General features: G+C 38.8%; 1 protein-coding gene across 2 annotated transcripts in view; it reads left to right on the top strand.

Annotated features, from left to right (window-relative positions):
* Window positions 1–27,299, top strand: part of dennd1b (DENN/MADD domain containing 1B) — a 142,249-nt gene that overhangs the window by 34,122 nt on the left and 80,828 nt on the right. For both annotated transcript variants that reach the window (XM_087784870.1, XM_087784871.1), the window contains exons 4-5: window positions 21,073–21,122; window positions 21,617–21,736. In XM_087784870.1, the coding sequence (XP_087640996.1) occupies window positions 21,073–21,122; window positions 21,617–21,736 (170 nt within the window). The remainder of the gene's footprint in view (window positions 1–21,072; window positions 21,123–21,616; window positions 21,737–27,299) is intronic.

Raw genomic sequence — 27,299 nt, 5'->3', positions numbered from 1 at the left:
TAAATAAAATATTTCTTATAATTAAAGAAACATTGACTGCACACGATGCTTCTACAACCCAAGCAAAAAAAAAATCAAATTGCACATTTCGTCTTGATTTATGAAAGACAAAAATGTATGCGATGATTGCGATATTGCTAAGGAATTGGATTCTCGCAGGAATGGTTGAACAATATTACCCGAGATAATTCGGACACACTTCCTAGTGATTATACAGAGAAAGAGTAACACAATGAGACTCCTGTGTTGTTCTCGGTGTCGTCTTGACCTTTTAATTATCTGTTTTATTGGGTGTTGCATTGATTCGCTTGAAGCGCTTTGTGACCCTGGTCTGGAAAGGCGCTATACAAATATTACTTACTTACTTATTTACTTACTTACAATAAAATATGAACTGAGCTAGTTTGGTTCTAGTCATGGTAGGAAGATACATTAGCACAATATTTAATATAATAACACCACTTTGTACTGTAGTGGACCATGTTTGTGTATGTAAGCTGTTTTCAATCTGGTCATTACCATATAGATATTATATTTGTATTTTTCCAGTTAAATAGGTGCTTCATTCTGAGGCACAAATAATATATTAGCGTTGGGCTCAATAGAAGGAAGATAGAATTCTTGTGGGACGTGTGATTGGCTGGGGAAAGTGTTCTGACCTTGAGAGATGGTAGATATATCACAAGAAAACCCAGCATCAGTTAGAAGCGACAAACTAAGCTGTCTCCAGAAGAGCATGAAGTGGAAATCCATAACTATCAAACGTGCCCTTTTGTCAGCTGTATATTTTTGTCGTGGTATTAAAGGACAAATGTGAGAACTGAATCTTGTTTTCACTGCTGTACGTTTTCATTGAACATTCCATGAAGAGACGTACTATATGACAAATTACAATTTTAACCAGCCTTTCTCCTTTTAGCATTAGAACCAAATGGTTGGTTGAAATGGATATATTAACTTATGGATAGATATTTCACCCGGGTCTCTTGGCAATGAAATGAAGATGATTTTGACTCACTTTTCCCTTATCACACGGGTAATGGGGCACCTTTGATCTTCCCTCTGTATCCTGTGTCAATGTGACCGCCTAACATGCAATTTTTTTTATTAACGCCAAGGATGCGGTGCAGGAGTTGAAAGCTTAAAGGAATTATACTATCTATTATTGATTTATTATATTTAATGTATTCTTGTTCTCAAGAGTAAACTTCTACATCCTGGTGATAAAAAAGAATTCTGATTTTGATCGAATTTTCCATTCTTTAAGCTACGTAGTGAAGCATTTCAACTTAAATTGTGCATTTTTCAATAAGGAAGAAATATGTATGTTGTTCTAAATGTATTGTGTGTTTGAAAATACACCGGTGTGTTAATTAGAATGAATTGCATTTGAACTTAACTTTGTTGTTTTGTACTGACATTGAGAAGCGATGGAATTGACCCAACACAAAACCACTCTCTTGGTATTTGTGTGTATTCACGATCAAAGGATGCTCTCAAAACAGTGGCTCCACAGTGTATACTTTGTCTTTTACAGTAGTTATCCCCATGAGACAGTCTACTGGTCTGAGGTTTGGTGAACATGGAGAGTATTTAATCCAGCAGTTTGACAAGATCTCATCAAGGAAGGATCTGCCATTGCGATGGTGCTTGAGTTCAGCAGCTTAAGTGTGTATTCATGTTTATGTAACACTGCATCTGTATCTGTTGTCTGTGTATGTGTTTTTGTGCAAACATGTCTGCCGTGAAGGAAGTGGATATGAGATATTCCCACATGTATCCTCCTCACCTCATAATAAACAACAGTGAAATGGGCGGAGCTCTGGAATGTCAGCCTCTTTTATGTGTAAACCACTTTTGAACTGTACCTGAGTTCATTCATACAGTTAAACACACCTTTTATAGAATAGCAAGCACCTAAATGTAACCCCCTGTGCAATAATTTGAAGTGCAGCATGTTTCAGTTGGATTGGAATTGAAACATCTGGGTTGTCCCACTTCTTTTTTTTTTTTTACCTTAGAATTTGTGATAATTCTTTCTGTGTCTGGAAAGTGCTCTAGATATAAACGTATCACCATTATTTTAGTGAAATTCAATCAAGCTTTTATAGCCGCTGCAGAAAAAATATGATGTGGATAGAAATGTATACCATATTTTAAGGTCAAAATGGCTACTGGTGTGGCGAACACGAGGGTCTGCTTCGTGACATGTTGTGATTGGTAACCTCATGTCCAGATTAACCTTGGTTTAGATGCCCCTATGGAAGAGAGAGCAGCGGGTGGGAGCACAGACAGTAGACATGATGTGTAGCTGAGGCAGGTTGTTGACCCTGAAGATGTGGTGTGAAGTTGTCCTTTGGCATGAAACAAAGCTCTTATAGCTCACATGCAGCGAGCATGTCGTCGTGAAAATACATGGGTTTGGAGTAAAATAAATTAATTATATGATCTGTAGCATACAAGTGTATGTGTGGCAAATTTGTCCAGCATCCATATGCTTATCATATATTTTACATATTTAGCATTAATGCTTCAGGACATGCAAAATAACCAGCTTACACTTGTATGGAGACCCAATTATACTTCAAGAATAACCCCTACCTATAATCAAATGTACATCAGAAACAAGAGGTTGATGTATAAACGTATGTCTATTAGTGGCTACCTCCACTGAGAAAAGATAAGAAGATAAACCACCATGTGATGTATCTTTGGTTGTCCGTTTAAACGATTTTCATAAAATATAATGCCGTTTATCTACTTTTATAAAATGTATTGATGCAAATGATTATATTTGTGTTTTTTATACAATCTTTATGGTACTCACTTTTCATCGTAGTAAGGCTGATCTACTTTAGTAATGACAGCAATATGTTATATCATTATTCACAGTAGGTAAAGAATGCCAACGTTGAGGGGAGGACCAGAGGGTTGCAACCCATCACTTAAAAAACCTTGCTAATGTGGATGGTCGGATGGAATGTCGACCAAACACCTCCAATAACCATCTTTCCAACGTGTGTGCTAAGAATATGTTGTTTTAGTAAAACATTAAAATCAATGAACAATGATCTTTGGAAGCTTTTATACAAGGCAAAGTGACATTTTATACAAAGTTAGTAATACATGTCTAAAAAGTTGTTTTCATTTTTATTATTGTGTTATATTGTTTGATAAACTCTCAGCGTTAAGGACAGAGCATTGCTATCGCTGCCCTCACCCTCTGGAACTCCATCTCCCCCCGCCGTCCAAAACGCTGACTCACTACCATCTTTCAAAAATATACTCAAACCCATCCTTTCAATACAACGCCTGATAACTCTTTTTCCACCCTCTCTCTTTTTCCTTTCTACTTCGCCTGGTTGTTGTTTTGTTGAGTGTTTCTTAGTATTTCATTCTGCATGTATGTTATCTTAATTTTTTTTTGGTTTATGCAAAGCTTGTTTGTGTACCTACGTTATAGAAAACGTATGTATTATTATAAGTAATATTATAATTATATTTATTTGATTACAATTGACTGCCTTGCAGAACATCTGAGTTTTATTCTGCTGAAACAAGTTTTTTAATTATACAATGTAGTATATAATGTTCCAACAGGGGGCCGGCCAAATTTCTTTGGCTTTTAACTGTTGTTGCAGTTAAATGCTAATCCTTGCTCTAAAGAGTTGTACTTTATTAATATGTCTATCAGCAGTTCTAGAGAGTAATGTTCCAAAATTTTGTGAAAACATGTAGTGGACTCTTTCTTAAGCATGCAATTAAAAAAAACATGGCTAAAAAAGATCAAAAAGAAGAACAATTCCTTCGACAGTAAATTAAACCGTAAACAATAAACTACAAATCACATCATATATGAGGGAGAGGGACGACAGGACACAAACAAAATGATTCAGAGCATCTGTAAATGAGATGACCATCGTGAGAAGCTTTTATTTTTTATATATATTTAGAAGAGTGTAGTGAAACAGCTGGAAATTATCTCCGCTTTGGTGGTGAAAGATCCAGTGGTTGAAGGAATTTTCCATCTTGCTCATCAACTCAAAACACGACAAACTTCATAAAGGGAAGAACAATGTGACGGATCACTGGCAGGATATGTCGAGTACATACAAGGAAGACGGTTGATTTGGATTGTACTTGAAGTGGAAAGATTTGGTGGCTCCTGATAGTGGAGGTGGTGACTGGCAAGGGTGAAGCACTGGTGGTTCCATGGATGTCACAGAGAGAATTAGTTCTGCTTGGGTGGAGGGGCCAGTCAATCTAGGTTTCATGGGTAAGAGAATACTATCCATCATCGATGGCAGATCAGATTTAAAATTTGGATCATCAACATATTACTTAAAAATAGTCTTATTTGGTATTTTGACCATATGGCAAGTAAAGCAAATGCCTACATTTTCAAGAATAGAAACACAAGAACTGTTTTTCTTTGAAAGTACATCCATAAACTTGAATGCATTTGTTTGCTGTGATGTGTTGGCTTGTCACGGGATTTTGTCTTTCCCCTCGACTGCCTCCTGACAGCGGTGTCGAACAAGGCCTCAAATGATCTGTGTACGTCTTTGAAAATATGTGTGTACGTGTCATGGTTGGTAGTGTTTTTGTTCTTCCTTCTCACCCCTTTCACCCCGAATCTCTGGGGTGTTACAGGGTCTTAACTAATGGACAGCCTTAACCCGGCGAGCTGGCCTCTGGCACGGGCACTGAGCCTGACGCCTAACCAGGGCCCTTTTGTTGCTCATGGGTCCTGATTGAGTTGACCTCTGGGCTGGCTTCCCGGGAGAGTGCAAGGAGAAGTGTTTTTACGCACCAGTGCTCGCATGTCTAGCTGTGCCCAGTGACATCAAAAAGAATAAAAGTTAGGGGCTGTTGTTTGCATGGCTCTTAATTAAACAAGAAGAAGATGGTGCTGGGATCAACGTGGTGAGCAGTGAATATCACGATTGACAAGACAGTAAGTCTGACCAGGGGTTTACTTTAAAATGTACATGTTTACAATTTAATGTTAATTACTCTGGGAATTCTGATTATTCAGTTTTTGCCAAGTTTGAGGCCTAACAAAGTTGTCGAACAGCCTTTTGTCCAGCTTTTTCAAACGCTGAGCGCACGACTTTTTTAAACCATGAAAGGAATTTTTTTTTCCGAGGTAATTTAAAAACAGTTATGGCATAGCTTTGTCTGTTTGGCTTTTCATCTCATCCTGTCGCAACATCACTACAAAAAGAATCACTTATCAACAGCTTTTGAGATGATTAACACAAAGTCTTTCATTCAAATAAGCATTAACTGATCGTTTTTAGTTACAGGTTATGTGGTGTTAGTCCTCTGTGCACTGCACTCACAACTTCTTTGTCACAGGATTATTAAATTACCACATAAAGGCTTTACATGTGTACTACATCATCGTTGGTTATTTTCACTGGTTTCTTCCGAACGCCTTTTATGACGTTCTTTTTATAGACTGGAGGAGAGAAATAGAAATGGATAAGAAAACATGTTAACGTGTGAACAAGGCATGAGACAGACTAGTAATTGCCAACTCTTCCTATTTAGGTTACATATTATTTGCAACCATATCATTGAAATCTCCAGTCAGTAAAGTGCAATTACTTTAAATAAAAATCAGAATGTACTAGGGGTGTGTATTGGCAATTACCTGGCTATATTGCGATATATATATACAGTAGCTATAAAAGGATATATTTGTAGTATTGTCGACTACTTCACTCTGGTGTTGCAGAATTGACAGACCACATAACCTTTGACTAAGTTGTAACTGCTTTTTTTTTTTTTGTAACCACAAATATGTCAAGATATCAGCTTTAAAAGCTGCTGGAGTCGGCTGTATCCCCTTGCCCTCAGTCTTCGTCAGCATCTCCCATGATTTCATTGTTCCTTCAGCTGGGGAGGACTTAATGACTGCTGCCATCTTGCAGTCAGAAGTTTAATAAGATCACAAAAATGAAAAAAAGGCAGTTTTTTTTTTCTTCCATTTTTATTTAGATATCTTGGCAAGTCTCAGTGTCATTTACCAAGCAGCTAAGATTACGTTCTCACGGAAGAAGTGTTTATACATAATACACCAACTGTATTATATCGTATTTTGCACCTTGTGACACCCCCTAAACAACGTGTTTCAATCTGAATAAAATAAAATTGACTATAGAATAGATTGTGAGCCACACTAACTGAACACAGAAATAAGAAGGAACAGGACGACCAAGTCGTGTTCCTCTCCTATATGTTTCATTTTCATTTTCCAAAATTCAACCACTTGGTTGATGAAAGAAATCGTAAAAAATGCCGAATTCCGGCATAAGCTATCGTAAAGAGAGGTTGTTGCTGTCAACAGGCATGATAATGTTTATGGTCCCGATTGCCAGACTTCTCTTCCTCACTTGATTCTGTTGCCATCACACATACTGGGATGTTGTTTAATTGCCAGTATTCCCCCCCCACCTCCTTCACATCTCCATTTATGGCACCGTCAACTGTCACCAGCCAGAGCAAGAGATGGAAGTGATGGCAGGGAGAGGAGTGTGAAAAGAGGAAGCAGGAGGGGGCGAGGATGAAGAGATGTGTGGCTACCTGACCCTTGCCGCTGGTTTCCATGTACATCTGTCAATGAGACATTCACAGCCAAATGTTTAGGAGCCAGTGTTGCGCTGTTGCTCCCCTGCTGTGCCCGGCGATACATTCTTTTTTCACGTGAATATATATGAATGTGTGCGTCCCCATGTGTTGGAGGCAGACCCACATCAGGGTTCATACAGTCGAGGCTCGGCCCAGCGGGAGTGCAGAGCTTAAAGAAGGAAATCCCTCCCGGCTGCTCCGTGTATGCACGCGTGCACGCTCACCCGCTTCCCTTTGCTTCTCCCTCCTGGCACTTCATTAATGAAGCCCGTGCTTGTACGTTTGGGGCATATGCAGCACTCTTGGCCAGGCACTGCGAGTGCATGTGTGTGTGCGCGAGACAGAGTGAGCGAGTGAGACATCTCCCCCCTATCACATGGTAATTTATTCAGTAGAAGATCTCGGCTCAGGCATAATGCTGCCGCTCTCCCTTGTCTGAGTCCATCTGTGATATGTAGAAAGGACATCAGCAGGACAGCGTATTAGCACTGGAATAATGCACACTCTTAACTGTTGATGCCAAATGCTGGCTCTAGAGCAGTGCGACCCTCTTCCCCCGTTTCCAAAAACAATAAAAAAGGCCGGCATAGATGTGCATTCTGCTACTTGTTAACTGATTTTTGCATTAACAATACGAAAAGGCTTCCTAACTGAGACTTGTACTTGCAAATTTGGGTTTAGTGCCTTAACCTCTGACCCTGAACTTGCAACAATAGCAGACTCAGTTCGCAACAGATGAGCATTGTACTTGCACCAGAAGCAGTTTTTGGTCTGATGTGTCCGTTCACCCAGTCACATTATTCTTGCAAAATATAGTATGTTTGTTAATGTATAACGTCAATGAAAACTTTATTAATACTACACAAGCTGTTTTTGAAGGCCCAGCCGATTGGACTAGTCCCCACTAGTTAGAAAACTAACCAAAGGGTCTCTTTCTATTAGTTGGATTGCTAAAAGATTTCATGGGATCTGCCTGCTGTCAGTTAAAAGAGCTGGTTTGGCGTTTCGAGGATTGCTGGATTAAACTAGTGAAATGAAGTGTGAAGCGAGACCGTCATCACAGAGGGATGTGTGAATGCATGGGCTCAGTTATTTTATGATTTAAAAAAAGCGATTAAACGCAATTGCTATTTTATTTTCTATAATACTAAATATGGAACAACGGAAGCCCAACAAAATTGAATTGTTTGCAAATCCTTAAAAAAGTAATGGAAATTCTACAACTGACTGATTCATGCTGTTCGCAAACAAGCAGACCAACTGTAAAAAAAGGCATAAAGGCAGTGTTAATAATGCAACTCCAATAATTCAATTCATTGTGTTTAATTCAGAGAAAAAAAAATACACTTCATCTTGACCTCCAGGCCACCTCTAGAATGTTAGCTTAATGGAATAGTCAAGTGGGTAATAATATTGCTAGACATTGTGTAATGAACAACAACACACACATTTGGTCACTTGCAGGCTGTGAACGTGTGTTGAGTTGTTCCTATGAACCCTCCCATGTATCAAGGGCATTGGTGGTGGGAAAAAGGACACAGACACGGGAATGATATTGAAAAGATATGCTTGTTTAGAAAACATTTTTTGGTTCAATCACCATCTAGATATTGTTCTGCGTCTGGATGCACTGTAAGAGTTGACCTAGTGACGAATAAAGCCACAAAATGTGTAGATTTGCAGAGTTAAAATATGATTTCTCCACAACAGCAGCAGTAACATGCCATACAAGTGAATGATGAACCATTTGAAACTATCAATACAAATAAAATACAAAACGCCACCAAAATATATTCATCTCTTCTTTGAGAAAATCTAGCTTCTCCATACAAAGGAGGTTCTGTAATCAGCGTTAATAATGGAACTATCAAATCCCAACTTGTATTTTCACAGATTCACATCAGCTCATATTTAGCTAATATCATCCACGGTAGGTGATCCCAGCTGCACAAACACAATGAAAGCGAGGCGAGAGAGGGAGACGACAACACACAGCTGAATCCCTGCGGGACTCGTGAGAAATCCTTTCTGTTGCTAACAATAATGAAGAACAGCAGCAAGATCAGCAAAGATTACATCAGTGTCACCTTGTGAGGCTAGAAGCCAAACATTTAAAACTGGAATGTAATGAGGAGACCATGTTGTGCTTCCAAGATTATGAGGTTCTGAATGAAGGCCCAGCTTCTTCACGGAGGCTCTCGATGATACAATATTGAACATCGTAGAAGAATAAGTTTAGTTTGATTCGATGTACTTTTTTGATGGCCAGTCTTTGTAAAATGTTCAGATGAAATAAGTCTTGTGGTTATCAATTATGATGGTACTGTTTTCCAGAACTTTTACAATTTACTTGGACAATAGCCTCATGTATCACAAGTCCCACATTTTAATTCAAAATACTTCTTTTGCCATATTACTTATTGACCAATTTCATTCATATTATAATTATTTAATATTATTTTAAAATTAAACTTTAATTTATAAAAAAAAATGTTGGTATTCATTTGGGGATTTTGCTACATAACCAGCTACCATCCTTTTAAACTTCATATTTGAAGATTAGTGTTTATATTCTGAAATTAAATAACTCACTTATGGTAATTCTAATTAATGATAATGAATTATTTTGTGTGTCGTTCATCATGCAAATGTCTTAAAAATGTCTTGTCTCTGATAATTTTTTGAAGTGGAAATGGAACCAGTTTTTGAAATGACACCACGATTCAACTTGAGGATTGACCGAAAGCGTAAAAATCTTTGAGCATGAGTGGTGTCCCGTTTCTTGCTTACCCATAGTCTTTAATCAGACACCTACCTGCCGAATGCTGACAAGTGTTTGAAAAGGCCTCGATCTGGCACCTTCAACACCTTCTTGATAAGGTCTGTGGTAACAAGGGGCCGTTGTTAACCAAACTCACCTCCCACACCACTTCTCACCAGTCGGTTCTGTTGAGAGAATAAGAATAGCACGAAGCCAAAGTATTTTTTCCATCGGCCTGACTAGCGTCAACCTGAATGTGAATTACACCCCCCCTTCCTCGCCAGTGTCGATTTGAAAGTGCACCCCATCGGCTCATGTTCATGTGCCCCTCCACCTCTCCATCTCCCCCCTCTCGAGCAGCTCTGTTGCTTTGGTCCAACTCTGAACGGCGTTCTTATTACCGGCACAGAGTGCAGGTCAGGATGGCAAGCCGGCAGCATACTATTAAAGCCTAATGAAAGGAATCTCTGCAGGGTCTGAGGTCTGCAGCGGCCTGAGGAAGCTGTGCCTCTGCCTATTGTTCTGCAGGTCATCTCCTCACAGTTCTGGAATTTTTGATTCTGTCTTTAAATCTGTCTTCCCTGCCGTAACTGCAGTATCTGCCGCCCTCTCGGCGGCTCGCTTTCCTTCCCATTTGTCCATCGTTTTGATGACAAGTTGGACTGTTGTTAAGATGCTGGACGTGGAGAATTGTTAGGCCCAGCACAACTGGAAGATCTGCCTTCTGACATTTAGGAAACAATAATATCTTCATTCACAAAATCAAACGCACACAACAAACATTGTTTCACGATATTTTAGATTTATTACCTTTCAAAAACTAGTTATAGGACATGAATGTGTGCAGGCTTTCAACAACCTTCTACTATACTGGGTTGTGTTGCTTACAATGGCTTTATATATAATATTATATTTATTATCAAGCGCTCTGTCGTCTAATAAAGCAGCTTTTTATAGCTGATTATCTTATGTGTCAAACTAGGCCCCACTGAGCATGAGCATTGAGTTTGACACCCAGTGTTGGGATTGTTTCACCACCGCCTTCCATGAAAGTGGTCAAGTTGAAGACCACAACTAGAAGCTAAAACCCTATAGCTCTTGAAACTGGCCTCAGGTCTAAAATGGGCATAATGATACTGAATAATCTGATTTAATACTTAAAAGTCTTAGTGTTTTTTATAGTTTTAGAATGTAAAATGCTGCATTCTACTGTAAGCCGAGAAGCTCCAGTTTAGAGATAGCCCTCTCAAAGCGACTTCAAGCGAAGGAAAATAGGACATTTCTCATTATAAAAATATTTCAAACGGCAAAGAGAAACTCTTAAGTTGTGGGGCTGTGAACCTCTACAACATGAACAGGTCATTGATGTTCTAAAGATGGAATCCAGCGGAAGCTCACATCTCGAAGATCAAACATGAATTGACCCAAAGGACGTCAAAAGAATGAAAGTAAGTTATATACTGTATGTGTAAATAACTAAATAAAAATCATTCAAACCCTAAAAAGAGGAAGCAGTAGCAAAAGGTGGAGTTCTGTCAAAAAGGTTAGTGAAGTGTGTTCTATTTGCACACACTAGACCCACTTTGTTGCCACAAATCAGTATTTTGTAAGCACGTTATAATTATTTCGTGAGCACAAAGTAATATTCGTGTGTACGTTATAGCTTCATCTTGGCCTCGATTACAATTTATTTTTTCTACCATGTCATGCCTGGGGTTCGGTACGTCCTATTTTTACTGGGGAACCTCTAATTCTTCATCAAAAACACAAACAACATGCAATAAACCAGCAACCTTTCTCTTGGAGGGTGGGAATATTCTCGTCATCTGTTGTGTTGTTCCTGCTTCTTTACATAGTTTTCATCTTTCTAATCAAGGCCTCATGCCATCATACATTTTACTTTGCATGATTTATTTCTTCGTCTTTTTTTTTACACCATGCCTCAGCTGTCCTTGTGCCTTTACACATCACAAATGAATGCATATCCATGCAAATTCTTAAAAAGGAAGCCTGATAATTTGAATATTTTGCTTAAAGCTGCACCCAGGTCAACCCTGCCATTCGGCATTTGAAAGCAGTGTGTCTTTTTGAATACTGAGGATCTCTCTTTGTCATGTTCGCCAGAGGGGCTGGGTGAACGAACCAGCACCGGCAGGATGGGCAGAGATCGGCTGGGTAGCTGCACACAGACACACTAATTGGGAAAAGGGGGGCAAAGAGGGGGACGGAGGGCGTTGGTAAGGGCGAGGAAAAGGTGGGGAATGCAGGGAGGAGGGAAGGAGTCGACAGGGGGGTTAGGAAGGAGGTAAAAGAGGAAGGAGAGTGGGGGATTTAGGAGATAAAGAAGAAGGGAAAGTGATGAAGAAGATGCAATAACATGCTAAAGACATGGTTAAAGAGTTGAGTTGGCTGGGTATCGCTATTCTGCAGTGATGATAACCAGAACTCCTGCTACTGCACGTTTCTTAAAGCCAAAAAAACAATCGATTTCCTCCTAAAAATTAGATTTTCATATACAGTTCAAGTGGTTTCTTAAAAATATCGACTTCTGCATATACCTCAAGCAGATTAGAAACATCTTGATGTACATTTGTTTACAATGGGGGGTCAAACTGAATTGGTATCAGATAGCTTGGTCAATCAATTAGGAGATTTGGGGACTACAAATCCACGTGCATGTGGCTTTTTAACACCTTGTGCTTCTTACATCCTGCAGAGGAATCTAATCCAATCTATATCCTCTATTTGAGGCTTGGCTCTTGGCTCAACAGGAGATTCAGCTCCCTGTCCACCACAGCAGCGTCCTCATTACTGGAGACACTGATCTCACATGTTGATCTCATGGTCCTCGGCTTTCTTTTCTCATATACTCAACACAACTTCCATCACCCTTGAAGCAAATCACGCTCACAACAGTCACTTTACATCTGGAAACAGTTGGTGCAGATGATAGTGGGGTGCATATTATTAAAAGTAAATCACTTTTACTGCCATTGAAATTACCTTTTGACTAGTCCATGTTGATTAGTAACTCATATTTTAAATGCATTGATCTTTAGTATGCCTTCCTTGGGTGAATTACATACAAAGTTTACAATAGATAAATCTAATCAGATTGCAACATTTTTTAGATTTTTTGTTTTTGTTTATTGATGTCCAACAGCATGTTACAGCATTGAACCTTAAATTAAATTAAACTCACATTCACATCTGGTCCCAAAAATACTCTTAATCTGGCCTCTCTGATATACTGAAAAATAAACAGATAAACAATACATTTGTTTTTCTAAGGCATTTTCCTGAACCAAATTATCAGTGAAAATGATATACTGCATCTCCTTGACCAAATTTTGGCCTCTTACAGTTTTCTATAAATATAAAGATTTTCTTTATTATTATTTTGTTTTACAAAATAAAACATGACATCTCAGATGTATCTTTTTTTCAATATTTAGTTTGTCCATTCCTCAAAATAATTTGCTCATGCAAATAAAGTATGAATGATGACTCAAGACTGATCCAAATGGAAAAAGGTAGAGTTTAACGTTTATTTTTCCCTAATTAAATGAATGTCTTTCAAGCAGGGGTTTCTTAGGGAACTCCACCTTTCAAAGTGTGTTTCCAAATGAACCATTGAACGTTTATAGTAAATACAAAGGCCTGAGATGTGAAGATAAAGTGCACGCTATTCTCAAAACGCCATGTTCAGGTGAAAAAGGTTACCCTATGAATGGGTTACTGAAATATAACTGCATACCCGTCCATACAAAACTTTGGCAAATTGATTATAATTAAAAAGGTACAATTATTTGTGGACCTCCTCGAAGGTGCGTCACAATACAATACACAACTAGAGTTCATCAGGGGATGCTCTGTAGCCTCATCCCAGAAGGAAAAACTCTTTGATAAGGGAGATGGCTCCATCCTGAGAGAGAAAATGTGAGCATAATTATTAAACATAATGTACTGTAACTGTAACATCCAACATACATTTTGCGACTCATACGTTTTTAAAAGTTGCTTTACTTGAAGAAATCCTACAAGGTCAGTAGAAACCTTAGACAAAACCCTGTTTGTCAGTTGTGTGATGGTTTGTTGCTTTCATTTTCTCTCCTTTGTAAAAAAATATTCTTCAAATTGAACTTGATGTACACAAGCTGTCAAACCTTTTTCATTATTTCAAGACCATTTCTTTTATCAGTAACACAAGACAACACAGACTTTTCAAATCAGCCGGCGAGCACACTTGCATTACCAGGAAACAATAAATTAGCATGGCGCAAAATAAAAGGCAGCGATCAATGTGATGGATTACACTGTTCAAAACGGCACGAGACACTTTGAAGGAAGGAGGCAATAAGTGCACGCCAGTTGTATGAACTGGCGAAAAAACACCGATGGGGTTATGTTAAAGTCTGTTTCCAATACTGGTGTCCTAGTGATATATCTACACATATTCCTGCCACACGCCATCATGCCGGCCACTGCTACCCTGCGTGGAGGGACCGCGGGGATGAGGGGGGCTACAGTGAACTAGGTTGAGTTACATTGGGTAGCGGAGAGATTGATCTGGCTGCAGTAGCCAGGGGAATATAAAGCAGGGCAGGAGCTTAAGTCTGAGCCCGCCCCCCCAGGGAGAAGTCCCTGCTACACGGGGAGAAGGCCGTGAACTGAGTTACTTCTTCCTCCCCTCCTCCTGTTCCCCTCCCTGCCTGCTGTTGTGTTCGCCAATGAAATACCGCTCGGCCTCCCCACGCCTTTCTGTCTCCTTCTCACCATTTAATTTCCTCACCTTAAATTGTTATTGGTCCTTTGCCCCCTTGCACACAACTTACTTCCTCGACCCATTGTTATCATCCACATGTCCTTTACATTTACAGCACCCAGGCCTCGCTACTCTGTTTTTTTTCAAGCATGTGGAAAAGTGAATTATTGTAATGAAGTTCGCACCCTAAATGAAACACCCTTGGCGATGATGAATTTAGTGTTTGATTTGTTTGTGTGTGATAACTCGATGTGCAACTACACTTAGAATACCTTGGAAGTTGTGACCTCTGCTCTCTTGGAATACGTTTATTCAATATAGATGTTTCACCTCCAAGCAGTACATGTGTTAATTGTGATATCAATTGGAAAAATAGTTGAAGAAAGATCTTTCCATTAATGGATGGAAAAAGTGACTTTGTGGTGCTCTGCAGTTCCATCTGGATCTAGGAGCATTTTGAAGGTTTTCCTCTTGGGCTTTAACAAAATATCCATACACTTTTCAGCCATTCACACATACTGATGGGAGTAGGCTGCACACTTGCGCCAAGTTCACCATCAGGAGCAATCAGGGTAAAGTGTCTTGCTCAGGGACACAACGACACAAGCTTGTCTGGAGCTGGGATTGAACCTTCAACCTTTTGGACTTCAGGCAACCACTCTATCTGAGCTATGACGCCCCAACATCGCAATATTTGTATTCACGATACAATATCAATATTTAACAGCATTGTATCAAAAATGAACCTGCTTGTACAGTATATTACACTTCAGATATAACCTTTTAACGGTAAGGAAATGTATTGACTTTGATCACTAAAATAAAAAAATCCTGCAATTAAAATGCATTTATTTGTTCTCTTGTGAAATACAAATGCTTGAACTTAGTAAGAAGATGACCCCGAAGCATATAAAAGCTTCATGTATTTACTGTGCTATAAGAGTTTTGCTAGAATTCAATTCTTTTAAAGAAACGCATTTTGTTGTTGTTCCTAGAGTATCAAAATATGTCTTATCCATGTCCCTGTATTGTGATACACATAGTATCGCCAGATTCTTGGCAATACACATTTTTGTTAGAAAAACACTACAACTAATCAACTTCCAGAACACTGTAGTGTCACAGTATCTTGTCAAATGTAATGTTTTATTCAACAACAGGTTGTAAACTTGGGATGCTGCCAATGCTACCCAGTGGTGTCCTGGCTTTTATTTGATTTAATAATATGCTATAGCTTTATAAAGACATTTGAAATCCTTTTTTTTAATCTTTTAATAATTCCCTCTGTAAAAGAGCATTTATTGTGGATTACAATTTTTTTAATTATACATTATATTGCGCATAAATATTTTAAAAAAAAAAGGGTAAAAAACATTACCTTAAAAAGTAGTCACAGAGCCCATTATAGTAGATACACCTTGTGATGCATATGTGCCAAGATAATTACAAGAAAAAGAACAAAGTATAAAGTTAAGGCCTATTTTAAGAGTACGTTTGTTGCAAAGTTAGCTTCTCTTCCCTGTTGTATTGTGTTATTCTGCATGGGTGCGGCGTGCAGCTGCACAACACTTCTGTTGTGGTGCGGTGATAGCAGGAGGGTCCACTGGGGGAACCCAGAGCATTCTGTCTCACTGAGTGATACCCCTGTCTCCACTCACGATAAACAGCACACCAGCATACCACTGTCTGCCAAGCTAACAGCAGATTCCTCCCCTGCTGCCCCTCCACCCTCCCTGCAAAGCTACAAATATATTAGCTGCCTCTTTTTCTTTTGTCTTGGGAAAATAGCAAGCAGGGCGGTGGAGGTGGTGTTGCGAATGTATGTGTGGCGGAGCTGGTGGGAAGTGTACTGTACTTATAAACTGTGGAAGAGAAACCTCCCTCTGTGCCGTTCCTGTTAAGACATCCCTGTTGTATGAGGCCCACTCACGGAGGAAGGGAAGCAGAAACAGAACTGCTCATGCTTGATGGCTCCAACAGTCTTTCGGTGCTCCAGTGATGAAGAATGAGAAATTGTTGAATGAGCGAATTGCCAAGATAAAGTGATTTGTAGTGTTGGTGTTGGAAGACTCGCGAGTCTTCACAAGTTCTAGATGCACACAGTAGGTGACGCTGGACCAGAACGGAGGAACAGACCTCGTGTGTTTTCCCCTCAACTGCCTGTACGCATTAAGTAAATTTATCTTTATATATCCTTCAATGTGCGGCCTACTATAAATTTAACAAAACCGCTGCAGTCATATCATGGATCGTAAAGTAGTAGAGTGAAGATAGCCTCTTATAGTTTGAGCCCCGTCTTACAACAACTTATTTTCCCAGGCAGATTGTCAATATGTATTATTCTCTTATTTGTACCTTGTTATTATTCCAAGAACCTGTGGTTGCTAAAGGAAAAATGTATTTCCTTACGTTATCCCATCTTTCAGACTTTTACTGGATATATTATTTACTACTGAACATATTATTATTGTCATTTTTAATGACAATACCCCTTAAAAAGTACATTTTAGTCTTGATTCATATTATCTGTTTAATCTATCTACAATAGCTGAGCTGCAAAACTCCTCAGTTTAAATGTTAACCAAAGGACTACAGTTATGACCGTCACCTACATGAATCCAAGATAGACTGATTTCAGTGAACAATACTCAACAAACAAATCAGTTAAATTAATTCTTCACCATCACGAAATCGCAACAAAGACATAGAACATAGATCTTTATATCACAAGATGCCTCAACCCATACTGGCAGGCAGATGAACAAAACGGCCATCTTTTATGACCAGGTTTTTTTCTTCTTCAAAACTACATACTTTTGGTCAGTAAGACAAAATGAACAAAGTTCATATTGTTATTTTGCTATTCTCTATGCTTTCTTACTTCATATAAAAGGTCTGCTTCTACAAGTGAAATGAACATGCCTTTAGAGTTTTAAAAGCTGTAAAAGATGAGACAGACTGGCGTGTAGCGAGCCTTTATACCTGCTGTACACGTTCAATAGCATTGCTAGACTTGACGTTCTGTCACTTAATTATCAAGATGGGGATGGTGGGAAAGACGCTGCTCGGCGTCTGTGTTACACCTGAATGGTGTTCAGTTTATGAATAGGTTCAGGTCATGCTGAGAGCATAAGGGGTAAGACCTTACTAGGAAGGTGGCAGAGCAGGTGGTTGAACCTTTAATGCCATCTGACCCGTTTGGTTATTCAGAGTCAGAAACTTTTATTGCCAGTGTTGTAAACACAATGCATGATTTTTTTCTTTTTTAATAAAATAATGAAATAAGATAACGCACAACATAAGCAATAGAAAATTGGAACCAAGCACCAAGGCAGCCATCTATTGTGAAAAAACTACACAGCAACAACTAATGACAATATTTCTTATTTAAAGGTACCTTTATAATTTAATGTTACTCTCAAAAACAAGTCTTCAGAAACACGTGTACAACAAGGTAAACAAGAGGAGTAAGAAAATAGTATAAAAATACAATGATGGATGAATAAAGGATGCGAGTCGACTTGAGAAAAACTGAAAACTTGAAACAAAAGAACTCTTGGCTACTTTATATTCTTCCTTAGGGCAACGTGATTCTATCGTTAGAGCAGTCCCGGGCAAAGTGTCTTTTTACCGTTTACATGTATATGTTCAGCATAAAACGACAGCTAACTAAAAATATATATTTTGTACTTTTTTTATTCCTTTTAATTATCACATATAGATGTGTAGTTCATCTTCTAACCATCATTCTTAGTCTGGAATCTTTCAATGAAGTATTAAAACAATTATACAATCCAATAAGAAATGTTTTCTATTTAGCTATATTTAACTACAACCTCTAATCTTTTCTATTTTTTTTTTTTGTTCTCATTACTTATTTATTATGTTGTCATTTTAAGTTTTCCATCATATCCAGACTCTTTTCTTTCATCCCTTTGGTTTGAAGGCCCCTCACAACAGTTGTATAATGTGGCCCCTGAGGTCATTTGAATTCCCCACCCATGGGTCATGGTTAATGTTCTATGGTAGAATAGTCTTTCTAGCTGCTAATACACAAATCATTATGTAGTAGATTCATTTCAATATGTCTTCCCTTATCTAAAATGTGTATAGGATAACATAAAAGTTATTCTTGAACAAACAAAGGTAAGCATTAGGATAATACTGTCACACTTATAGAAACAGAAAAATATCATGTTTTCTGTTCAGAGTATTGAGAAGAAAGAACGTCACAATTGGCTAAAAGGTTGACGGTTGAAGGTTTAATTCTTTGTGTGCTACTCGGGGAACAGGTTAACTGACGCTATGTTCCGTTGTGATGATAAAAAAACAATCCTGTCAAATACTGTCAATGTGTCAGTAATTCATGAGAGGCGTGAAGTAGTAGTTAATCTAAAACATCTACAATAATAATAAGTTACAATAACTTATTTTCATTCCAGCGATCACCTTCATGCAAAACAACATGATGTACAGTAGCTCCATCAGTTAGGGTTTAAGAAAATAGCGATACACATAAATATCGTAAGATAATATTCAAATCATTATTCTTTTATGGTTTATATTTCAATAAAGTGAGTTTACGATATAACAATATCTATTTTTTTAAATGGCAATTAACATGCAATTATTCACATTTTTTGTAAAATTTTGCGAGATCCCAGCGATGACTGAGGACGAGAGGATACAATTGACTCAAGCAGCTCTTAATGTTTATATTTGGACACATTTTGGTTTCAAAACAAAAGAAAGCACGAATTCATCAAAAGTCATGTGCTCTGTAAATTCTGCAACACCAGAGTCAAGTACTCTGACAATCAAGCAAGTATTGCAATATATTTCTATATATCATATCGTTGCCCCTGCATCTTGATATGTATCGTATCACCAGATTCCTGCAAATACACAACCCTATCCATCACAGGCCTTGCTTTTAGTGAACTTGATTATAAAATATTCAGTTTTACCAGTACTTGTATTTTTGATGTCCAAAGAAAACAACACACTTTGACACAACAATGAATGACGTATCCTTGTGAAGGCAGGTGTGAGTATTCGCGGTGTTTAGAAGATATATATATATTTATATATATATATATATATATATAGCACATCTGCCGTTGCTGCTACGCACACAAACACACACACAGCGACACATTCTCACAAGTCCTGTGTGAGATCAGTCTCTGCAGTCCCTCGACTGTCACTCAAAACCAGAAATACCTGAGGTGGGCGGGGCTGTGACAACTCTCGAATCTGGCAAGTCAAATGATTTTATTCGCCAGGAAAAGCGCCTGCACTCGCGTCTCCTCGTGTGTGTTTGGGTTTGTGTGTGCCATATGTCGTACGCCGGGGAGGGCTCTCTGGATGCTATTTGGTGTGCGTACATGCTGGATAATAATAGTAGCAAACGCATACAGTGAAGGCAGCTCTGATGTGTGTGTGTGACAGTTATGCACACACACACACACAAGGCTCTCCTCCACCATCCAACCCCTACGTCTCTGCTGAGGTTTCAATTCAATCCAACCCCCCCACACCCTTCCATATGTGGGCACGCAAACATCCAATTCAAAGTCAGGCGCACACATTTACATGCACACACCAATGTTCATACTTATTCGCCTTCTTACGGCACAAAGTCCTTGAAGCAGACACACACACACACACACACACACACACACACACACACACACCCTTCTGTCATGGCTCATTGTCGCTGCGTCTTGTACGTCTGTGACAATAGTTGTGTTGTGCTGGGGTGGCAGCTTTAAGGCTCGACGAGGAGGGGCTGGATGATGGTGGTGGTGGGGTGGGGGGGGGATCAGTGGCTGCACCCCACGGCGAGGTCTAAGCAACATTAGGCATCCGCAGAAGAGACACCCAACCTGTCGCTGGGATCAGTCTCCAGGGCTGGCAGACAGACAGGCAGAGGGAGATTGAGAGCGACATGGCAGCGGAGCAGCCCGACTCTCAGCCTCGGACATCTTCAATCAGAAGCACAGACAGACGTTGGGCTCGGCGGCCGAGCTTTTGGCAGACGCGCCGGCGAAATGAGAGGCGGCAACCCAAGCCAGTGCAGACAGACAGACAGACAGACAGAAAAACAGACAGACAGACATCCAGTTCAAGGATTATTTTCTGGCCACAGCTGAGAGCGAGGTAGACCTGCAGGGGGACATGAGCCCCTGCATTGACTTAAAGCCAGGCGTGGAGCGACAGACCGAACCGTGGATGTGTGGCCGGTCTGGAGCTCCTCACCCATATGGTGCTCAGCTCTGCTCCTGCTCCTTGTCTAAATCCATATGCTGCCTGTGGAAAAAAAAAGAAAAAAAAGGTAGCCCCCCCCCTTCCCTCTCGCAATCCACTACCTCCTCACAATCCTCCCAACTCACAAGGGAGGTGTTGGGAGGTAAAGCCCTGAAGGCTTGTACCCCCCTCCCCACCTCTTAACCCCTCCGAGCTGCTTAGTCCATTGTCGCTACAATCTGCCACCACGTCGCCCCGTCGCTCCATCCTCTCCCTCCTCTCCCTCTCATCTTTTCATCTCCCTTTGGCACCTGATAATCGATGAACTTATTAACTGCTAATTATTCAAGCTGCGGACAGAGGATTCCTCCCTTTTCTTCGACCCAAAAAAAAAGGCTTCTTCCACTCAGTGCTGCCAAATGAAGTGGTTTGCATTGCCCATTCATTTGGATTAAGTGCTTTTAGGCTGCAGTGTTTGGGATGTGGGGACTTTGTTAGATCACTATCAGCGGCGTTTAACATTAATCCTCATTTTGTTCAGCCCGGCAAATAGTGGCCACTTAGTGGAAGCCCGCGAGGTTCTTAAATACATTGTTATTAATTGTTTATCATGATGTGAGTTCATTTAAACACCCTCTCTCTCTCTCTTCTTGTTTCTCAGGAGGTCCTGCAGACGATACCAAAGTTCTGCTTTCCCTTTGACGTGGAAAGGTACACTTCTGTTTTACCTCTTCACACACAAGCACGTCCCACTCCTACACACACACTTACACACACACACACAAAAAAAATCAACACCTGTGTAAGTCACATGACCTTTCAGTTACTTCTAAAAAAAAACATTTTAAATCATATTTATCACATATTAAAAATATGAATTACAATATAATGAGGTCATCCGCCAACACAACAAACTGACTCAGGGTTGTGTGATCCGCCATTTCCCCAATATCAGAAGCAGCCAATTAAGCCTTCCCTGTGTTTTCTGGAGTAAAAATAAATAAATGATGCGAATATTTCTGATGTAAGGAACGCAGAGGCTCCTCGCACTCCATGTTTTTGTTTCTGAAGCTGATCTGCTGCCATCTTGTGGCGTAAAAGAGGGCGACTCTAAAAGTCTTGAATTGATATATTTTGGAATTATAAACGTTAGCTTCTCACAATCTTAAACTTATCACCTTTTTTTTCTCCTATGTGGTTAACAGGGTTTCGCAGAATCAATTGGGACAGAATTTCACCTTCGTACTGACGGACATCGACGGCAAACAGCGGTTTGGTTTTTGTCGACTCACCCAAGGATGCCGAGTCTGCATTTGTCTGCTCAGGTAACACTCGCACAACCTCCATGCACGGTTGAGACTCTTTTATTTACATAATAACACATATAAAATGTGAAAAATGTAAAAAAAAAAACCTGTTCTTTTTATTCTTTGTTTTGACAATTTCAACTTTTTATGATTTTTTCTCCTACAAAGCCCACTACGCTGCTCCTTTGCCACAGCATCACATTTGTATTCTCATCTACCCACTCAAATATGTTCATGAATTTCCTACAATTATATAAAAGTTTGACTGTTGTCATGCTTCATAGGTGCATTCATGATATCACAGCACACTCGAAAAAGAGTAGCCAACCCCCCCCGAGGAAAAATTGCATTTTCTTCGCTTAATTACTCTCCGTTACGAAGGCCATTATCATTTAATTCGTGTGTTATTGCGTGTCGTCTCAGTGTTTCTACAGATGTAATTGCTCACGTCACGAAGCAGCATCACGTTACAAAGAGTCTCAGCGGGCGAGTGGATGAACGCTCAGGAATATGATGAAAATCTGGGAAAATACATTCATTATATATTAACAAACTAGAGCAGCATAATGCCCCTTGTTTCCATGAGTGCAGCTCGTGTGTGTGTGTGTGTTTGTGTGTGTGTGTGTGTGCATCAGTGTGTGAATCTGTTGATGGACAGTTGTGGGTTTGTTGCTGCCCTGATGGGCTGCTGTAAAGAACCGTGCCTCCCCCTCACACCTCCCACCCTTCCTGACCAGCGTCAATGCTCTTTGTTTTTTTTTTTTCTTCTTCTTCTTTTCCCTCACTCTTCCCCTCTTTCTTCCCCTCCCTCCCTCCCTCTCGTTCTTTCTCTCATTTCCTCGTTATTCGGCTAGCGCCACGGTGCGACAGCAAAGCCGCTCGGCCCATAATTATGCATGAAGCTTCGCTGCCAATTAGCGCGAGCTCCCCTGTCCCTCTCGCTGAGTTAGACATGCTAATTCATTTGACATATGATGTATAAAATTCATTATGCATTCTGACTAGTTTGCATGACTTGCTTCGTTTATCAAATTCTGTATAGGAAGTTTTAAAAAAAATTCAATAGCAATTACTAGCTAACCTGCTCGTGCTTTCATCTGCTGATCATGAGCGGCTCGCAGTAGAGTTTGTTTTTTTTAATTGTGTTTTTTCGAATTTCTCTTTTCTTTGATGAGATAAATCACAAAAAAAAAACTTTTAAAATTCTAATCACACTTCTCTAATGACCGGATAATTTAATTGAATCGCCTTATTATAGAAATATAAAAAAAATGATATTTTAAGCAAAGTTGGATATCTTAAACATATTTACTTTAAAACTATATCTTAAAAAGTAAAATCTCCAAAAAGAAATTCTCTTATAACATTTTAGATAAACTTTATTAATCCCTTATTTTAATGCATTTGAGTAAATGCCGTCCATGTCAGAATGTAACTAGTAAAATGAAAAAATCAATTTGACTTGACAAATGTCAATATCCTGATATAACCGATGTTTTTTCTCATGTGATTATTTACATTTCCAACAGCACTTTATTGACAAGTCATATTTATATTGATCATACTTTTTTATGGTTTATATTTTACTTGTTGTCTGTGTTTTTTTTTTTTACAATTTACATTACATTTAAACTTCCGGCAGCTACATGGCAGCAGTCATTACGTCCTCCGCATCCAAAGGAACAATGCAATTTGGCGAGATCCCAGTTATGACTGAGGATGAGAGGATGCAGTAGACTCCTGCTGCTTTTAGAGCTGATGTTTAGACATTTTTAGGTTTCAAAACAAATGAAATCAGTTACGACTTTGTGGTCTGTAAATTCTGCAACAACAGAGTCAAGTACTCGACAATACTACAAATATATCCTTTTTACTACAGTATCGCGATATACGGTATTGTTGGCCCTGTATCGTGGTTCGTGGTATCGCCAGATTCACACAAACTTATCCAGCCTGAAGAGTACAAAATCTCACTTAGAATCCACTTTTTTTTCCAAAGTATGTCCTAAATTATACTTTTTTAAATCACACACTAAGATTCAGTGCCTGACTTGGCATCCAGCATACTGTCTTGTTCAGTTCATATCTGTGTGAAAAGCTGCTTATAGTGTTGATTCAAACGCTGTTGGATAATTTCCATGCTGGAACAGAAAGTGTAATGTTCATGTTAAAAGTAAGGAGAGCCTGGTGAAAGATTTATGAGTGTGTAAGTTAGATGTATAAAGATGATAAAATGGTAATATTACTATAGATTTCTACCTCATGGAGATCCTTATTGATGATTCCGGATAACCTTAAATCATTTGTTATTATTTATTAAATTAATGATGTATGCTGCCCGTCAGTATATGTCGTTAAACTCCAAAGTAATACATTTGAAAAAAAAAACGCTTTTGTCAGCTTGCATTAGCTCCTGCGTCATGTAATGTGCGACTAAGAGAAAGGGATTTACGGTGACACCAGATATGTTTTCTCACTTCACTCCTGCACGATTGGATGTCAATTTTGGTCCAGTAAAGTATAAACTAAATATTTCCCCTGTGGATATTAAACAAAAAGTTTGTGTCCGTGCGATTGTTGAAGTGCTGGGATTGTAAAATTGTCACCTCTGCTCACATGGAAGTGCTCTAATGAGTAGGACAGTTTTATGTGGACACACTTTCTACTTCCTCGCAGCCAAAAGCGCTCACTCTCTTGTAGAACCTTCCCAAATAATAATTTATTTGACCCCCCTCCCCCCCCCACCTTGTCTGTTGCTCATTTCATTTTAAGTTACTTCAACATGTGAGCAGTCCAGAGATGAAAAAGGTGGATTCGCTCACTTTTATTTGATGGCTGAGGCTGGAGGATACTTTTTTTTTTCCTTCTTTTTAGGGACTTCACTGCTCCAGTTAGTGGTCACGTAGCGGGATGCCGGGGGACACTTCCTCCCCTGCATTTAACCTTTGACCTGGAAAAGTAAAGGCGTAATAAAATCTTCCACTGAGGCGTCTACAAGGTGCAGGATGACGCACGATCACAGAGGCGGCTGTGTGCAAGAATATTTAAGACCGCGATAAGAAGAGGGAATACATGTTTGCGCTTGGATCCAAATGATGGATGCTCTTTTGAAACAAATACAATTGGATTTAATTTGTTTAAAGCACATTCTTATTTGAGATTTTCATCCAATACTATTTGTACAGGACCTGCTGTTTTATTATTATTTAATTTATGATAATTTCTTGTTATTTTATTTATATATTTTTATGACCAATCATTCGTTTAAAATGTGTTTATTGTTTTTATGTAACTTTGTATTGTTTATATACTCTTATTAATAAGTTTTACATAATTGTAACTTAATGTATTCCTTTAGTTTTTCTGTTCACCATTTTACCCACCTACTCATTTATATATTTTTAAAATTATTTTCCAAGAATACGTTTTCTTAAACATCTCTTAAAAAGAAAAATACAAGTTTTCAATAATGTTTCTTTTTCTATTCCTAATTTTCCACATTATATCTACTCTTATTTTAAACAGTGATCTTCAATGTGCTTTCTACTATCTTTTAAAATGTTTTGTGTGGTTGTTTAAAAAAAAAAAAAAGAAAAAAAAAAAAACTGAACATGAACATTTTGAAAACTTTTTTGCTTTTCTTTTGCATAGTTTAATTTCTTTAACTCTTTTTTAATTTTAATTTTTACTTTTATTATTATTCAAAGATATCTCAAAACGTGTCTCCCTGAAGATTGTGTTCCTTCTTTTAATGAGCTAAATAAACTTTATTACAGTTAATTATTTAGCAATGTTGTGCAATAAAGTAATACTATTGATCTGTTGGGATATTATTTTTACATTATTTATGAAAACAAGAACAATATTAGCTTTCCTTTTATATGCTCACATCACAAATATAGTATTTAACTTTAAAAATGACCTAAGCATCTCAGAAGATTATTTAAAAATCAAAATATAATGTAGTAGATTCTAAATGTAAAGAAATAGTTTGTAATACTTTTTGTATTCTCCTATGATCATTAAGGAGCGAGCTGGCCTGTGACAGGGTATCACTGAACTTCAGTCCACTTTGAGAAGTTCACACTGCTGGAAGAGCTATCATGGACTGAGACACACACACACACACACTCTCACACACTCTCACACACAACCACACACACACACACACACACACAAACACACTCACACTGACCGCTCCAGTGATGGATGGATTTCTCTCTATCGGAAGATTTGTGCAGCACAAACAGATCTGAGAAATGAACTGTGACGAGAGGGAGTATGTCTCTGAGCTTCTCTTAACTTTTTCCTTGCAATAACAATGAAATCAGAGCCCTGGGTTTGGATAAACAGGATTAAAATATTTTTTCTGGAATTCTTTTATCTTTTTTCCCACCTAATAAATCTGAAGGAAAAATATTGAAAGGTTTTCTGGAGCACGAATGACAATAACTTCTGTCCCTTTAGACAGGTATGAATGTGTTTAGTGCTGATATGTTGTTAGATGAGCATTTATGGTCGCCTTGATGTGTTCATAACCAGTTTATGATGGAGAACCCCAGCAGTGAGTCTTAGCAGAAGGAAAAACTCTTCATTTACAGAATGAGTTTCGTTTTCCTTATCCACAACTTTCTAGTTTGTAATTTGATTCTACACTCGCATGGACTGACTTATCTCAAAAATAAACATATTACACTCAATATCAATGGTTTCAAACTTGCAGCCGATGGGCCAATTAAGGCCCACAGGATCAAAAGTTGCGGTCCGCACTTAACATCAAAATATAGAGTGAATGCAACCTTGGAGTTTTTATATTTATTATTTTACTCACGCTACTGTTTAGTTAATCCATGTGCCGCATTCTACCCGGGTCACAGCTACATATCAAAATACAGGGACAACTGGGAAATATTACTAAACTGCATTGCAGTATTACCACACCACAAGACCAAATTACAACTGCTTTTATTTGTTTTGAAACCAAAATATGTTTAAACATCAGCATTAAAAATCAGCTGGAGACGACTGTATCCTCTCGTCCTCAGTCATCACCGGGATCTCACAGGATTACATTGTTCCTCTAGCTGCGGAGGACGTAATGACTGCTGACATCTAGCGGCTGGAACTGAAATTGCAACACAAAAATGAACAAACGCTGTAAATGTTAAATGTTAAAAAAAAGTAAGTTATTTTATTTAATACACACTTAAAAGTAATATAAGATATAACAAAAACTGGTAAAAAATATTAAAAAGACATTATTTAACATTGACTCAGTGCCATCGGAGGGTCTTTCCTCACAGCCCTCATGAAGACGCATGTCTTCCGTGTGTTTGCTGGATGTAAATCTGACCCGTTATGCAAATATGCCGCGGCGTGTTGTTTGTCAGAAATAGGTCTTCAGGTTGATATCCGGTCAGCGTGTGAATTAAGCTAAGCATGTTTGAGTCGGACTCTCCCGCAAGTGTGACCTGATTGCGTTGAATCTTCACGCGTCCGTCAAAACAGGCGCCGGCTAAGAGGCTGATTGTTTCAGACTAATGGTCACTCAGTCTCTCTGATTGGTGCGCTTGGCTGCACT

Source organism: Callionymus lyra, chromosome 2 (assembly GCF_982586985.1).
Source record: "Callionymus lyra chromosome 2, fCalLyr1.hap1.1, whole genome shotgun sequence".
Lineage (NCBI taxonomy): Eukaryota > Metazoa > Chordata > Actinopteri > Syngnathiformes > Callionymidae > Callionymus > Callionymus lyra.
This window is presented reverse-complemented; position numbering and strand designations above follow the sequence as displayed.